General features: G+C 46.0%; 1 protein-coding gene across 10 annotated transcripts in view; it reads left to right on the top strand.

Moving 5' to 3' along the window:
- The window catches only part of IRAG1 (inositol 1,4,5-triphosphate receptor associated 1), a 142,218-nt gene extending 129,461 nt beyond the window's left edge, over positions 1 to 12,757 (top strand). For 9 of the 10 annotated variants that reach the window (XM_070491091.1, XM_070491095.1, XM_014844181.3 and 6 more), the window contains 3 exons: positions 2,550 to 2,669; positions 4,023 to 4,157; positions 9,139 to 12,757. In XM_070491091.1, the coding sequence (XP_070347192.1) occupies positions 2,550 to 2,669; positions 4,023 to 4,157; positions 9,139 to 9,382 (499 nt within the window). In that variant the 3' untranslated portion in view covers positions 9,383 to 12,757. The remainder of the gene's footprint in view (positions 1 to 2,549; positions 2,670 to 4,022; positions 4,158 to 9,138) is intronic. The other variant, XM_070491090.1, reaches the window with a different exon arrangement.
- Positions 12,758 to 16,560: the final 3,803 nt, after the last annotated feature.

The following is a 16,560-nucleotide window of genomic DNA, read 5'->3' as shown; positions in this document are numbered from 1 at the left end:
CATTTGTTGAGTACCATCTTCTAGAAAGTTTACTTATATTTCATCATGAATTCTTACACTGCTGCCCTCAGGTGCATATTCTTATCCCCACCTTACAGCTGAGGGGTCTGAAGCTCAGGAAGGTTAAGTGATTTGCATGTGTTGGAGGTGGGATTTGAACCCAGGTTTGCCCCAGGCAGGCTCTTTACCTCCATGCTACACTGTCCCCCTTCATACATGTTTCTCATTAACCTCAAAAGTTGACAGCCGTAGATAAAAGAAGTTAAAAGTGTGCTACCAATATTTCATTTCTAATATATAAATTTATTTCACAAAATAATTGCTTTCTCAGCCCTTGGCTGGAGCTATGTTTTTCTGCTCTTGTTCTAATGATTTGAACAAATAGGAAACTGCACATTAGGCCGAGGTCACGTGGAAGGGAGTGGATAATGTAATTTGCAAAAGGAGAACTGTTATAAATAGCTGATATTTTTAGAGTGTTATCTTTCTTGTTCACAATAGGCTTTGGCTTCCAGCCTGATAAAATGTAAATTTTGCAAGGTCTGAGGGAAACTAAGAGATGGGAAACTGATGCCAAGAATGAGGAGAAGGTATAAGGTTCCCTCTTAAAGCCTGTCTGAGAGCTCAGTGAGGGTGGCAGCTGGGATCTTTCAGAGTCTGGCTGAAAAGCTCCGCTCACGGTTTTGCCTCCTTCGAGGGTGCCTCCTTGACATTCCTCCTGTTGGGATTCCAGACACCCAGGTGGGCTGCAGGATCTATAGGGAGGGCATGACCCTCAGGATACTTCCTTTAAACTTGTCCTCAAATGGGCCGCAGCTCTGCCAGGACCCTGCTATGATTTTCTGGCCTGGGCATCGCCCTCTTTCATGTGACGCTTTAGGCCTTCTCATCTCTCCTCAAAACTTGCAAGGCCTCTCTACCTCTCAGTCTCAGGAGACACCTTGTCTTCCACCTGACAGGGAAAACTTAAGCTATCAGATAGCAGCCTGTTCATCTTCCTTCACCAGATCCCCAACCTGCAACCTACCATCTTCATCTCCTTCCTCCCTTTGTTATAACCAAGGGGAAGTTTCTCCATCTTTCTAAGGTCTGTCCCTACTTCCCTTTTCAAAGAATTTGTTCCTGTGGTCATCTCTTTCTCTCATCCCCTCTACTAGGTCATTTCTATCCACATTCAAATGTGCTTTTATCCCTTGACCCACTTCTTCAGCTATACATTCCCCCAGCGTACTCTTCTGCCCCCTTTCTGAATCAAATTACTGTGTACCCATTCTTTACTAAGCCTGTCCAATCTTCTGTCTTTGGCTGCCACCATTTCACCAAAGCTCCTCTTGACCACAATATTATCAAATCTAATAGTCGTCACCTTTTCTGTACTTATCTGACATGAACTCTCAGAAATGTGACACTTAGCTCTCCCTCGTTGACACTCTCTGCTCTCTTGGCTCCCGGGACTCCACACTCTCCTGGTTTTCCTCCTACCTCTCTGGCTGTTACCTCTCAGTCTCCCCTGTAGGTTCCTCCTTCTCCCCCTGAGCTAAGGGCAGAGATGCCTATGGCTCTGTCCTGGGTCCTCTTCTCATCCTTCCTCATACTATCTTCCTAGGCAATCTTATCCATTCTCCTGGCTTTAAAAATCATCTATATTCTGACAACACCAAGTGAATATCTCCAGCCTCGAACTCATCTCTAAGCGACTTTGGTATATCCGACAACCCACTTGACATCTCTACCTGGATACCTCATAGGCATCGAAAATTTATCTCATCCAAAAGTTAACTCCTGCCACACTGCTTCTTTCCAGTTCCTCAGACATCTCCATTTCTTTTGGCTTCATACATCCTGCATCCTGTACTTTCCCTCTAACATAGATATGGCTGACTTCTTGTCTTTCACCAGATCTGTGCTTCAGTTACATAGCCTCAGAGAGGCCTTTTCTGACCACTTAGTCTAAGCAAATTCTCTCCTTGTTGTTTTCTGTCACTGCACAGAGTTTGTTTCTTTCACAAAAGTTATCACAATTTGTAGTTAATTACATATTTTTTCTTTCCTTTTTTGGGGGCTTTCTTTCCTGCTCCATGTTGAAAACGACTGCTTCTTTTATTTTCTGATGTATCCCCAGCACACTACAAGGTGCCTATGACTCAGTCAGTGTTCGATAGATACTTAAATGAATGAAGCAAAAGATGGACTGCAGGCATGGAACAACCCTGAATATTTTGGTCCACCTCCATCTTCCTTATCTTAGCACTGTGGAGCTCCCACTAGCTGTCTGTCCACTCACAGCATCTCCGAGAATAGGAATAAAGGTGGATTTGGGAGCACGAGGAGAAGGGGAGCTGGTGCAGTATTTGATGTTTGGGGGTCTAGGGAGGATTCATGGATTAGGGCCTTTATAAAATCTTGTCTCAAGGTAGAAGGATTGAAATGAGTTCAATCCAGAATAAGTTTCCTCACTTGTGATCAGGAAGAGGGAAAAGACATAGCTTGGTTTTCAGACACCCAGTCTTTCCCTGAAAGGATGCCCTTTACTTCCCTCTGCTCATTAGTGGAAAGACAAATGGGGACCCAGATTGCGAAGCCTCTGCTCCCCTGCCGACTCCAAGCTGCCCGGAGGAGATTAGCCAGGAGGCCAAGGCCAGGATGGAGGAAGAAGCGTACAACAAGGGGTGAGTCAGACGTCGGCCACCCTGAGGTCACCTGGCAGGTCTCAGATACCTTCCCACAGGCCTTTCCTGTCTCTTAGAGGATTTAGGGAAGCAACCAGTGGCCCCAGGACCTCCTTGACTCAGCAAGGAACTGCATAGGAAAGAGCAGTACTGTTCCACAGGAAGAACACGAGGAAGTAGGGAGAGAGGGTGTGGTTAGACAATAAAAAGACTGCCCTCTTTTTAGGCAGAACGCCACTGCCCAGAATGGTCTGGAAATCAGGGGCCCTGGGTAGGTTCCTCTTAGTGGTGCCTGAGGCTTCCTGACACGTGCCCAAAGCTGTCACATTGCTGCCAGCAATGCCCAGGAGCAGCTGCAACTCTGCTTCCTAGATCTGCCCCGGCTATCCCTTCTTCCTCTAAACGGGAGTCCCCTCGACTGACAAGTGTCCCCTTCTCTAAGTGAGCTCCAATGACACCTCTGGTCTATTTCAGTCCCTGATGGGACAGAGAACTGAGCAGGGCCCAAGCCCAGCCAGGTAGAGAATTACCTCTGACCAGGCTCACATCCTGAGCTTCTCCTTTCCCCGCAGCTCCTGAAGAAAATGCAGCTTCCCACTGATGTGGGACCTGTGGGCTTCTGCATGGCAGTCACGTACACAGTGGTGGGACTGCCCCTGCCAAACTGCGCTGGCCTTAAACACTCAGCTGTAGGACAAGCAAAAAGAGTATGTTTAGGGTAATATTGATCCTGGGAGAAGGAAATTAGAAGGATTTCTCTTGGAAAGCCTGGCTCTTCACCCACAACACTCCTCTACACTCTCAATGCATGGGGATTAACGCCTCCGTTGGCTTTGTAAACATTTACTGAGTACCTCTCTAGGCCAAGCTGTGTGCCTGTCACTTCCATAAAACTTCTCCACAAGCGTGTGTGACGAATGTCACCCTCCCTAGGTCAAGCCGTATGGCTGGCACTTTCTCAAAACGTTCCAACACTCTGTGAGACAGGTGCCACCCTCTCCACTTTACAGGTGCGTAGCTGAAGCGTCAAGGTTACAGAGAGCAGTGCAATTTTACCTCGACTGAATATTTCATAGCATAAGAGCTCCATCAGGGGAGACTGCACCCACATTTTTTCCCTGTCAGTTTTGTCATGCTTTCACATAAACAGGAAAGATGACTGAGGAGTGAGGGGAAATTGTACTGACACTAGCCACCTTGGGATTGAGGGAGCTTCCCAGCTTTTTCCTGTTGTGTGGAACCATAGGAAGTGCATAATTACTGGAGGTGCTCAAGTCCTCACCTCTAGGAACTCAGGAAAGGATGCTCCAAGCCTGGTCTTTCCAGACTCAGTCGTTCCCTTTTGCCCTCCAGATACCAGGAAGGTCTAAAGAAGACGAAAGAGCTTCAAGACCTGAAGGAAGAGGAGGAAGAACAGAAGAGTGAGAGTCCTGAGGAAGCTGAAGAGGCAGAAGAAACTGAGGAAGAGGAAAAGGACCAGAGAAGCAGGTTGGAGCCCTTGCCATTGCTGAAATGGGTTACAATTCACTTAATTGTACAGGAGGAGGTGCCTGTCCAGGGCAGCAATGGGTCTCGGGCCCATGTGAGCAGCCAACAGAAACCAAGAGGGCACTCATGTTGGGGGAGGAGGCAGAGGAAACCCCAAGGAGCCAAAATAGTTAAGAAGGGGATGTTTGTGAGAGCTGAGGAGTCAGAGGTGGTCAAGGGCAGGGCCGGCAGCAATCAGGAGCTCTCAGGAGCTGAGAAACTGTGAGGGACCCTGACTGGAGTCCCTCCTAGGCCAGCCACAATTAGCTCCTTTCCCAGGCATCCCCATGAAAGATTTAAGGTCAAGGGGACTGGCCTGAAGCCCTAGAGGGGTTTTCTTACAAGAACGGGCAGAGAGATCACATGGGGGAAGGAACAAACTTGGCTCGATGACAAAGGTGAGTCTCCAACAGGTCCCTTCCATGCTGGTCAAACACGCTAGGTCATCTGGACAGTGTTTTCAATTTAGACTGGAAATACTTGAGTTGTTTAAAAATATATTTTATATTTCAAGTGTATTTTTTCCTAAATCAGTAATAAAATATATAACTTGTAGATAAAGATAGTATAGATCCTGCATCTTGTTTTTCCTGTGCCCTATGGATATAGTGACCACATCAGTGTCCTGGATTTTAATGATAGCCCCAATTTCCTGTATTCTTTCCTGTTGTCTCTATTAGTACATTCAAACTAGAAGTATTGAATTTTGACTTTTAAAAATGTGGTTACAGCAAACTAAAACTGGAATGCTTCACCAAAATCTTTGTTTTTAGACTCCCAGTCTGTCTTGGGGTCCAGGGTGGCTCCAGCCAAAATGATTAATTATCTAATCAGCTGCTAAACTTGAGACAGGGTATGTGTCTGTGTCTCATCACTGGCAGACTGTGGGAATCACATGCATGCAATGAACTAGGTAATAAAATGAAGGTTAGAAGTAAGATAGATATGCTTCAAAGCACATAGGAACAACCAAGAGAGCCCAGTCGGTGGAAGATTCGACCAGAGTGAGAGGTCTCAGCCTGCATGAGTCAACCCCTGTGTTCAAGGAAAGAGCAGTCTGGGAGAGCTGGAGAAAATGCTTCACTGTTGAAAACAAACCTGTGCTACGATGCGCCACCTCCCCTAATGAAGAGCCCCCGAGTTTTAACAATGAAAGCACAGTCTCTACCCCAAGCAGCTGGATCCTGTTCTCCTTATGTTTCCTCTCCCCCTTGGGGGTCCTCTGCTCTTATTTTGCAGACCATCACACTGCCTCCCTCCCCTTTAATGCAGCCAAGCCCGGGCCTGGACTACAGCCCTTCTTTTGGCTCCCATCAATACAGCTAAGACAGGCTGGAACTTCTAACATTTTCAAACACCAAGAAAGAACAAAAGAGAACTAAACAGACTGAGTACATGGAATATAAACAGTCTGGTTCACAAAGCACAGGGCTGGAATCCTTATCTAGCTAATTTGATCTTAGGCAATGGGCAGCTCCCTCCCATTTCGTGAAACCCCAGGGGAAGTAAGGCTGCGTCTGGGTCCCTCTCTGTCCAGCTTATGGTCAGCAGCACATGCCAATAGTCACCCTTCCCATCCATCGTCCAAGAATGTCTTCTTGGTCTTGCTGATCCTGAGAGACGTCCATCTCTCTCCCAACCTTTGCTCCCTCTCGGATTTACTTTTAGGTCTTGAGAACATGCTTATACTTCAGGTGATGGATACCAGGCCTCAGCACAGCCCTCAGAAGGGTTCTTGTCCTTCAGACAAGCTTCACCTTTTCGGGCCCAGCAGTGTGGCATCACCTTCTCCATAATGACTAACACTGCTGTCATATAACCTGCCCACTCACAGTTATAAGGTCCCTTCCTCTCCTGTCACCCAAGCCAGACTGGGCTCTGAGAGCTGCTGTCATCAATGCCAGGCAATCCCCATTCACTCCTGAGTCCCTGAGACAAACAGTTGCCTGCAGGCACCTGCACTCAAACAGGATTCCCCCATGAAATGTTGGCATCTCATTAACAAGCAAGGTTTGAAGTTATTAAAAGTTCCATGTCCTACTAAGTGCATTTAAAAAAAACTAGGCTAACTCCAGCAGCTGACTCCTTATTTAAGAGATTCAACATCAAACTCTAGTCTTTTTGTCTGAATTTCCCTCTGTTATAATAACATATAATAATGTAATCTATTATAAACATTACTGTCTGGAGGATCAACTTAAATGACCTTTGGGTGAATCAACCCAATATTTTAACCGTATTAAAAAAGGAAACACAGTCTTCTGATGTTTATGTAATACACTGAACAAATGAGACACATAAAGTGCAACAGAAAACTTCTGTCTTTTCTGCCCATTCACACCTGCTCTGTGGGGCCAAGATGATATTAGGCAGATTCTTTTACTTTTCCAATAACTCTCAGAAAACAGAAATCCTCTGGTCAATTTTAAGTTCCAAGAATAACCTCATTGCAGTAATTAAAATGATCAGTTCCCTGTAATAGTCAAAAGCCTGAACTTTTTATACAGCTCAAGCTTCTCTCCTCCTCCAGCTCCAGTCCGCTTCGGGAAGGAAGCCCGTAGTGGGGACCGGGAGCCTGGTTTCTTTCTCTCTGTCCCACTTGCTCTCCTGCCCCCACCCTAGCCTTGCTAATGCAGTGTCTGGCCTCTCTGAGGCTAACGCTGGGAAAGAGGACCGAGATTGAGGGGTGGGGAAGGTACTACTGGATTGGCATTATTGTGCGCAGGCTCCAGGCCTCGGCAGGGGTTTAAAGCTGACTTTCTTTAGTGTGTTGTCTTATGAGACCTTCAGAGAAAACCACTCCTCCCACCCCCCCACACACATTCACACCATTACTGAGCATCTCTCAGCTACAGGTCCCTTTATGAGGTCGAAGGTATCTCTTCAAATAGCCACTTAAAATCCCTCTCTAAGTCCTTGGCAGCTGGAAGTATACCTTCATCGTTCAGCTTCTAGGTAGCATTTCTGGGCAGGATCTGTGATGCCCCAATACCAGCTCTCCTTCGCCTGACTACATCCAGTTAAGGTGAAATGTGGATCTTGGGTCCACTATTGGTGGGAGGGCAGTTTTCCCTATCACAGCTCCCTACGCTGATGCCACCAAGCACTTCAGCAAGATTCTTGCTCTTCAGATTTCTCTGACTGGACACACCAGTGCCCTGAGTCCCCCAAACTGCAATGTATTACACTCTCCAAGCAGTATCTCTAGAGCCCCTCTCTAGGCCCCAGAGAAGGGGAAGCAACCTCACCCCTCCCTATGGAGCAGCAGGTAGAACTCAGAACCACCAAAAATTGATCTCTAAAAGAATTCTACTTATAATCTAATTCTGTTTGTAATCTCTTTTATAGGCTGGAGATGGGTGACCAGCTCAGGGTCACAGAGCCAGATCTTGACCTTCTTTGCAGCCCACTGAAGAGTGGGGTTACAGTGGGATTCTCCCTACTCTGGCAGCTTGTTGGGGCACATGGAAATACAGCGCAAAGACTGCAGTTTAGCAACAAATTATATCTAAATAGGAACTAAGGGATCTAAATAGGGCTGAAAGAAAATGAGCTTCCATTTCCAAGCTGGCCCTTCCCAATAGTTGTGAAAATAGCCAAAGATCTTCACCTTGGCTAAGATGCTCACTGTTTTGCTCTGCTTAAGTGTCCCTGAATCGATCGTCAGAGGGTTCCCATGTGGAATAGAAACAATCCTAGGCGGCATTCTGAGCATCTGGCCCCTTTCTAAGGAGGGTATTTGGGGAGTCTTTCTATCCACTGCAAGGCATCGTTTTCCTACTAACTCTGAATTAGTGCTCTCTTCTTCTCAGCAAATGACCTGCATATTTTAGCGTCTATGTGAGCCTCAAGATCTCAGACAGCCCCCCCGTCACTTTCCTCACCTCCTCCAATTAGTGATCCTCAGTATTCTCATTTTTTGTATTATGTTTAAAAAAATACACCTGGGATTAGAAACATAAAGAAATACTAGCTTAATGAACGTTTCTAGGGCTTCTCCAGAGAGCTCTAAGAATGGACTCTTCAAAGTGGGCCATCTGATCAAATGTATTTTCACTAGGCCACAAAGAGAGTGAAAAAGTTGAAACGCATTTAGGAAGAGAGGAAAAGGAAAAAGGGGAGTGAAGCAGGCAAAAAATGGAGCGGGGGAAGATGAAAGGGAAGGAGGGAAGAGAGAAAAGACAGAGTGGAGAGGGGAGAGAAAGAAGAGGAGGGAAAATTAGAGAATGAAGATTAACGGGGTTGAAAAAACATCTTGAGTAAGCCACGCCAAGGTTGCAGGAGGCTACGAGTCCTCTGGTTGCCCCCGGGTGGTTTGAAGTGAGCTCTTGAGGTTGATCTGATTCCTTGTCATTTATCACTGGACGTAAAGAGTCTTCTAGGGATTTAGCACAGTCCTGACTCTGGACACAGTCAGATGTGGAACTGAGAACAACAAATTATGCATCTGAGCATGGAGGCAGGGGACAGATTAGAACTTGGAACTGATCACTAACACATTAAGTGCAGAAAACATGCTGGTCCTGTCTGGATGCCTGGGAGTATGGGTCAGCCAACCTTGTATCCTGGGGTTTGGGAGAGTTCAGATATCAATGACCATCTAATGAATAGATGAGGGCATGTGTGAATGAATGAATGATCAAACAAGTAAATAGAGTGTTTTAGCCTAGTTGCTGCCGACATCAAGGCTATGGACTGGTGGCATCATAGTCACCTGGGGAAAATTTTAAACTATTGATTCCTAGACTCTACCTTTGGAGGGCTTATTCAGTAGGCCTGGAGTATTTTAAATAATTGCTGCCAAGCAATTCTATGCACAGCTAAGTGTGAGAGCCACTGCTCTAGACAGCATGGGAAGTATTCCCAGACAGAGAAGTATGTGTCTCGGCATCATATATACGCCCAATATACTAAACTTTCTACCTATTTTTTCATTTGACAGCAAACTTGAAGAATTGGTTCATTTCTTACAAGTCCTGTATCCCAAACTGTGTCAGCACTGGCGAGTCATCTGGATGATGGCCGCAGCGATGCTTGTCTTGACCATTGTGCTGGGGCTCTACAATTCCTATAACTCTTGCATGGAGCAGGCCGATGGGCCCTTTGGGAGATCCACTTGTTCAGCAGCCCAGAGGGACTCCTGGTGGAGCTCAGGACTCCAGCAAGAGCAGCCTACAGAGCAGTAGGAAACCTGATGCCCAGCCAGTGCCCTGCTCCAGCACACAGCCGACTGCTCTTTCCCCAAGCACAGTGTGTCAGGCCCCGGTGTGGGCACGCTGCCACCAGCCCTTCAGGGAATGAGCAGTGGCTCTTTCATGCTCAGCATCCCAGTGGCAGCTATTCATACACAATAACTGATGTTCTTGGAAGATCAACAAAACTGTCCTGGGAAAGCATCTGGTAGACAAAGAAGTCACCTTCACCGAAAACTCTAATGGAAGAGAAGGTCGCCTGCCCCTAGCTCAGATGGACAGGAGAAATAGAACACCTTCACTGTGGGGCACAGAAGCTCACTCTCCCATTTCCTCCCCGCAGTTGGCCATCAGGAAGAATTGTGCCTAAAGGCTAACTCTGACCCTGAGGACCAGACCTGGAATTTGGAGTCGTGACGTGAATATCTTCCCATTTCCCATCTCATTCTCACAGACTCTCCTTCAGCCTCCCCTTCTCCCCTTTGGAATCAGAGTTTCTCTTTACAGAAGTAGAAAAGGGTTCTCAGAAAATTAATTAGGCTGAATTTAGCTCAGTGCTTGAAATGAAATGGGAAGATTTGAATTAATGTGTATGCATCTGTACACACACACAGCACACACATACACACAGCATGCATGTGCATGAAGCCAACAACCCTCCAAACGTGTGCTCTGGGTGTGTGTTCTGGATAAAGCCAACCCACAGATTTTCTCTAGGGGTGGGGCAGTCACCAGCGCCTGTTCAATGAGCTCTCCACATGGATTTAAGATGTTTGAAGAACAGAAAACTCATGGCTTCAATGGCGAGCTTGCTGGTCTCCATTTAAAGTGCTAATTCTAAGCTGCTGTACAGCATGGTCTGTTCCTACTTGATCTTTCCCATTGAGAGCAGTTAACCCACCTCTCAGGGGAAGGAGGAGACACGGTGTGCTTTCAGCTTCCGTGTGCCCACATGCAAGTGTGCAGTTCAGTTAGTGCTATTAGTGCTTCCGTTCAAAGCGGGTTTCCGACCCGAGTATGTTTCAGAGCATTCCCGAAAGTTGAGCATAACCCTGAGGGAGCCCATCCCATCTCCAATGGGACTTCTCGCTCCACCTTCACAGCCACTGCCTGCATTCATCCCTCATCAGTTTTGGGGGTTGTCGGTTTCCAAGTGGGTTTTATTGTGGTCGTTTTGGTTTTGTTTTGTTGTTTGTTTTTGTTGTCAACACTCATATAGAATTTACTAGGCCCAAACATTCTTCCAGGTATTATCTAGGTATTATTTCATTTAGTCCTCAAGACAAAGAAAAAACTATGAGATGGATACGACTCATCCCATTTTCAGATAAGAAAACTGAAGCACAGAAACCACAGGTAACTTGCTGAGGGCACCCAGTTAGTAAATCATGTGGCTGGGATGCAAACCCAGGCGGGCTGGCTGCAGGAGCGGTGCTCTTAACCCTTCCACGAAATTTCCTCTTCCAGTGGTCTCCTAACTGGATGCCTGACCTTCCAGTCCCACTCCCCCAAGTGGCCCTTCAGCCACTCCAAACCACTTCTGATTCCCAGACTTAAACTGCTTTTTCTCACAGCTCTGTTCCTCCACTCGCTAGTTTTTCTTCTGCCATTCTCTTTGCTTCTGGTCAGTCTCTTCAGGACCAAGTGCAAAAATCATACCCTCCCTACAGGCTTGGATGTAAAATATTTTTTCATAAGAGACACATAAGTTGATCATATAAGAATCATGGATAGGATGCTCGAATTCATAGGAAAGAGATAGTTAGGAAAAGTGTTTTAATAGTAAAATTAATTGTGTATAGTTCTGGACCAGACCCACCGAAGGAGCTTTAGGCCCGCCGAGCCAAAGATAGGATGCCAGTGGAGCTCCCGAGAGAGCAGCCGTGGACGGGACCTCCCTCCAACTCCGCACCATTCCCCGCAGAATAGGCCACACCTCCTCTGTGCTTCCTGGCACTTTTTAAACATTTTCATTATTGACCATCACAACAGTGTATCACAGTAATTTATTTATATGTCTGTCTCCCCTAGCATTTCTCCTCAAAGACAAGAACCATGTCTTACCCATTCCCTGGGTAAGTGCCTAGCATGGTGGCTGATGCTTGGAAGGGTGCCATTAAATGTTTGTCAAAAGAACAAGTGAGCATCCAAGGTGGCAGAGAGCAGCCTGGAAACAGCTGACATTTTGCATACTTCCCAATACCAGCACCATCACCACCACCATCTCAATGAGAAAAATAACATCTTTACTATCCTCTAATATTTTTCAGTCTTACTGAGAGAGCAGAAATGAGGCCCGACTAGCAACACCATTTCCCAGCTCAAGGACTAAGCTTTACGCAAGCACTCCTTTCAGAAGATCCACCTAGATCAGGCCCCACTTTAAAATAGCGTGTTGATTTAAGGGGGGGGGGCATTCTTTACAGTGGCTAGAAAACCCCTGTGAGAAGCCCAAGCCAGGGTTGACCGAGGATGTGCCATTAAAGGTAAAGAGGTGCAGACCAAGGCAGATGGACTTTGGGGGCATGGAAGGATGTTTGCCCTGCCCCTTCCAGGGGGATCAGACCCCCTGAAGGAGCTTTAGGCCCTCAGAGCCAAAGACAGGATGCAAATGGAGCTCCCGAGAGAGTGGCTGTGGGACAGGACTCTAGGCTGGCAATGCCTAGTCTCAGTCTCCCTTAAAGAAGGACCAGGCTGAGCTGGCCCATTGTCTTGGCCACAGGGTCCCCACCCTTGTTTCCAGTTGAGACAAAGGCCAGGAGAGGAGGTGCAGTGAGCTCCTGAACCTCCAGCTGCTCCACAGAAAGGCCTGCAAGAGGATTCCAGACCAGGCCCTCACCCACACTGCTCTGTGAGTAAGGGAGGTTGAGGAAAAGAAACAGCATAAGAGTAACCACATTTCCAAGGGCATTCCTGAAAAAGTACTTATCCGTATTTCTTTCTGAAAAGGAAAGATGGATCTGAAGTAGTTGCCACTGTTCCCAAAGCAGGAGGGAAATGGAGAGGAAGGCCCTATGCTTCCAACGGCGATAATGATCTGAAATCAAAGTTCCCCTCAAAATGCCTCAAGTCTCACATTTCTGCTTAACCCTAGGACTCTGGGTGCCTACCCTCAGTTGCAGAGTGATGTGTTGTTTGTGTCATTGTTGATGTCACCTCCTAACAGGACCTTCACTTCCCGGCTGCCACAGAGCCCATATGTATTGCTCCCCATGTACAGCCTGGCAAAGTGAATGGAGAGGGAGATGCTGGATTTGTGTATCACTGGCTGTCAGTTCCTAATGTTAAACATCACACAGGTGTGCTAGCATTGAATTATAGAGTGTCACATACCTGAGTTTGAAAATAAAAGCACATTTCCAAACCTTCAGCAGCAGCCAAATGCCTCCTCATTTTATGGAGCTGAGCCACAGTCTTGCCCCATCCCTGAATTCGATCCCTTTGGATATTAGTGCCTCCCAGAAGCAACCAGAAGTCCCCAGCTCTTGGGTCATTGTACTATGGGCTACCTCCCAGGGGCTGAAACAATTCCTCTCCTTCTCCCCTTCCCCATTCCTGATCCTGGTTTCCTGTACTTTCCTGGCCTGTGACTTTTTAAGTTAATACATTCTGCTGGGCTAGAGACTGCTGAGTTTCTCCCAACCTGATTTCTATAGACAGACTGCATTTTTCAGCCTTTCTTACAGCTAGTTGCAGAGGAATGTAGACCTTCCAGATCTAGTTTCCTAAAAACAGACTTCCCTGCCCAATACTTCACACCTTTTTTATCCTCCTCTCCACTTACCAAATTCAGAGGATTCGTCTGAGGACCTGAGGCCTGAGAAGGTGGCAGAACCACTAGGAGGAAGGTGGGTCTTTGAATGGGCCCTCATGGCATTCAATTGTGACAAGAGCAAGAAGTAAAATGTTAGTATATGAAGCCACTGAAATTTAGGAATATTTGTTATAGCACTTAGTCTACCCTGACTAATGCATACATTTGAACCAGAAATGGGTTGCTTCAATAACAGATTTTCCAAATATGATGCACCGGCTTAGCAGTCAAGTGTCATGAAACAGGAAAATTGATCCCAGGGGCTAGAAACATGGTGACCCATGTTGTGAATACAACAAAAATATTTGTTATAGTCTTATCCATGCTAACTTGAGAGGCAGCGCATGGGCAGCCCATAGCTCTAGGAGAAGCGGCTGGAAAGAATCAGGGTGTTGGGGTATGTGAACCTTTATTGGCTGCCTTTGGCAAGGTATTGCAAGAAAAAGAAACACTCAGGAAAGGATTGGCTATTTGGAAGCAGAAGGGAAAAATAATATAGAGTGTTCAGATTGAAGGAATTAAGGGTTAGAAAACCTGACTGCATCTAAACCCCAAACAGTAAGACTGAAAAGAGCTTGGAGTGGAAAAGAGCCAATAAAATTTCTCAGTTGAACGCAGATCAACTCAGCCTATGGCAAAGACAAGATTAAGGATACGGCCCTTCGAACTGTGGTTTCAAGTGAACTCAGTGTAGCCACCATTAAATTAGGGAAAGAGAGATGCATGGGGATGAGAAAACAAAAATATCTTGAGAATTACGACTGGGAAAGGAGTTTTGGTATGATTACTGGCTCATGGAATCAAATGGAAGCAAACATCAGAAATCTAAGTTTGGGGGCCGGCCCCTTGGCCGAGTGATTGGGTTCTCCTGCTCTGCTGTAGGCGGCCCAGTGTTTCATCGGTTCGAATCCTGGGTGCAGACATGGCACCGCTCATTGAGCCACGCTGAGGCGGCGTACCACATGCCACAACTAGAAGGACCCGCAACTAAGAATATACAACTATGTACTGGGGGGTTTTGGGGAGAAAAAGGAAAAAAATAAAATCTTTAAAAAAAAAAGAAATCTAAGTTTGTGGGGGAATTGTATTTACAAAGAAACACAGCCAGAACTAAGAACTCCTTTATTGTTCAAGTTGGAAAACAACTTTTGGGATCCTAAGCTTACATTAGCAGTAAGCTGTGCTACCTCAAGGAGGGCATACTCCCTAACTCCCACTTCAAGTGTGGCCAAAGTGTATATACAATGAAGGGCTACAGAGAACAGTGGACACAAGACATGGGAGTTTCTCCCAGAAAGCAGAATCAAGATCTAATCAAAGGTAGGTAATTGAAGTAGGCACAATTTCTAAAACGTCCCCCCAAAGATGTCCCGCCCCAATCTCCAGAGCCTTTGAATAGGACATATCACTCCTGTTCTGTCATATGGTACAGCTGACCACAAAAAAGGGAGATTATCCAGGTGGGTCCAGTGTAATCAAATGAGCACTTAGAAGCAGAGAGCTTTGTCTGGCTAATGGTAGAAGTGGGAGTCAGAGAGATCAGAGGTGCAAGAAGGACTCACAGGGGCGCTGCTGCTTTGGAAATGGAGTGGGCTGCATGGGAAGAAACACAGGCCGCCTCTAAGAACAGAGAATGGACCCCAGTTGACAGCCAGCAAGGAAACAGGGACCTCACTCCTACAACATCAAGGAAATGAATTCTGCCAACAACCTGACGAGCATGGAAGTGGATTCTTCCCCAAGAGCCTCCAGGTGAGAGCCTAGCCCAGCTGGCACTTTGCTTTCAGTCTTGTGAGACCCAGAGCAGAGGACCCAATTGAGCCCACCCAGAGTTCTGACCTTCAGAACTGTGATAATAAATGCATGTCATTTAAGTTGCTACATCTGCTGTAATTTTTCACGCAGCAGTAGAAAACTGATAGAGTGGCCTTCATAATGTCTCCTCATTGGTATTGCGGAACTGCTAAGGCAGGTGCCTGCTGTGTCTCCCATTCCTCTCCTTTATAGGTTATCCAGATCCTGCTTCACCGTTGCATTTTGGGGGCAGCATATAACTTTCTTAGTTCATGGGTTACCAGACCACAAAGAGCCACAGCTGGACCTGATAGGGAAGACTGAGCATAACGCAGCAGTAATGGACTTTGAGCTGGATGGGACTTTGGATTGTCTCTCATGAGAACAGAGTGACTATATTCTATGTGTGGGAGGAACATTGAGCCCCATATTAGGTGATCAGAAGGGTAAACTGTGGCAGAGACAGCTGTGTGTTGACCAAATCATTTTTCTTTTTTACTCCTAGGCACACAGGTAGATTACATTTCCCAGACTCCTTTGCAGTTAGATGGATCACATGACAAAGTCTGACCAATGGGATATGAGTGGAAGTGAAATAGCCACGTCCCAGGTCTGGCCCCTAAAGCAATCTCTGGCACAATCCTCCACACTTTCTTCCCTTGGTTGCTGGCTCCATGTAGATCTTGGGGAGGGCTCTGAGGTACCAGGTGGTGGCAGACCAGAACAGTCTCTGAGTAATTGTCTATGGTAAAATATCCACCCCCCACACACACCTACCTACCACTACCACCATTCTCAGCCACTGGATTATAACATGAAAGAAATAACAAAATAAAAAGTATTTTATTTTGTTAAGGGATTGAGATTGGGGGTTATTTGTTATGGCAGTTAGACAACACTGACTAATATAGTTGCCTATCTACGTATTCTAGAAAGCAACTAATCTCAGTACCATAGAATTACATTGTTATGATACTTTTACATTCACACAATTCACCTCCCTTATTTGACACATGACAAAACTCAGGTCCAGAGAAGTTAAGTAACTTGCTCAAGGTCACACAGCTAATTAGTATTAGAATTTAAACTAAAATTTAGATATTACCCTCAGTCCAAGACTCTGGGTTGTACCATATTTCCTTCTTTTATGCCACATTTAAAAATATCTACCCTATTTAAATTTTTATTCGCATATATCAGATTAAATATCATTTTGACTCATGTATTCCTTATCCAGGGAACAAGAAAACTGGCCTGGATAGTCCATGTTTCCTGCTCTCCTCTGAAACTTGTTGTTCTCTTCATTTTCATTTAAATTTTGAAGTTTCCCTTCTAATTCTACAACTTTTTTCTTCCATTGTAGGTTCCCCTTGATTACAGCTTGAGCTGTTACTTTAGAAGTGGACGGTGCTGCCAGTTCTTTTTCCGTACCCTGAACACTTTTTCTCAAAACAGCGAGGAGAGATTACCTGGCAATATTTTCTTTATAGCTCTCCACTTTAGCCTTTAGCACCAAATTCTCCAGAAACTAATCTAGAGGGAGAGGCCTAGAAGCTAAGACTGA

Source organism: Equus asinus, chromosome 20 (assembly GCF_041296235.1).
Source record: "Equus asinus isolate D_3611 breed Donkey chromosome 20, EquAss-T2T_v2, whole genome shotgun sequence".
NCBI lineage: Eukaryota > Metazoa > Chordata > Mammalia > Perissodactyla > Equidae > Equus > Equus asinus.
The sequence above is the reverse complement of the archived record's forward strand: the minus strand, read 5'-3'. Positions and strand labels throughout refer to the sequence as shown.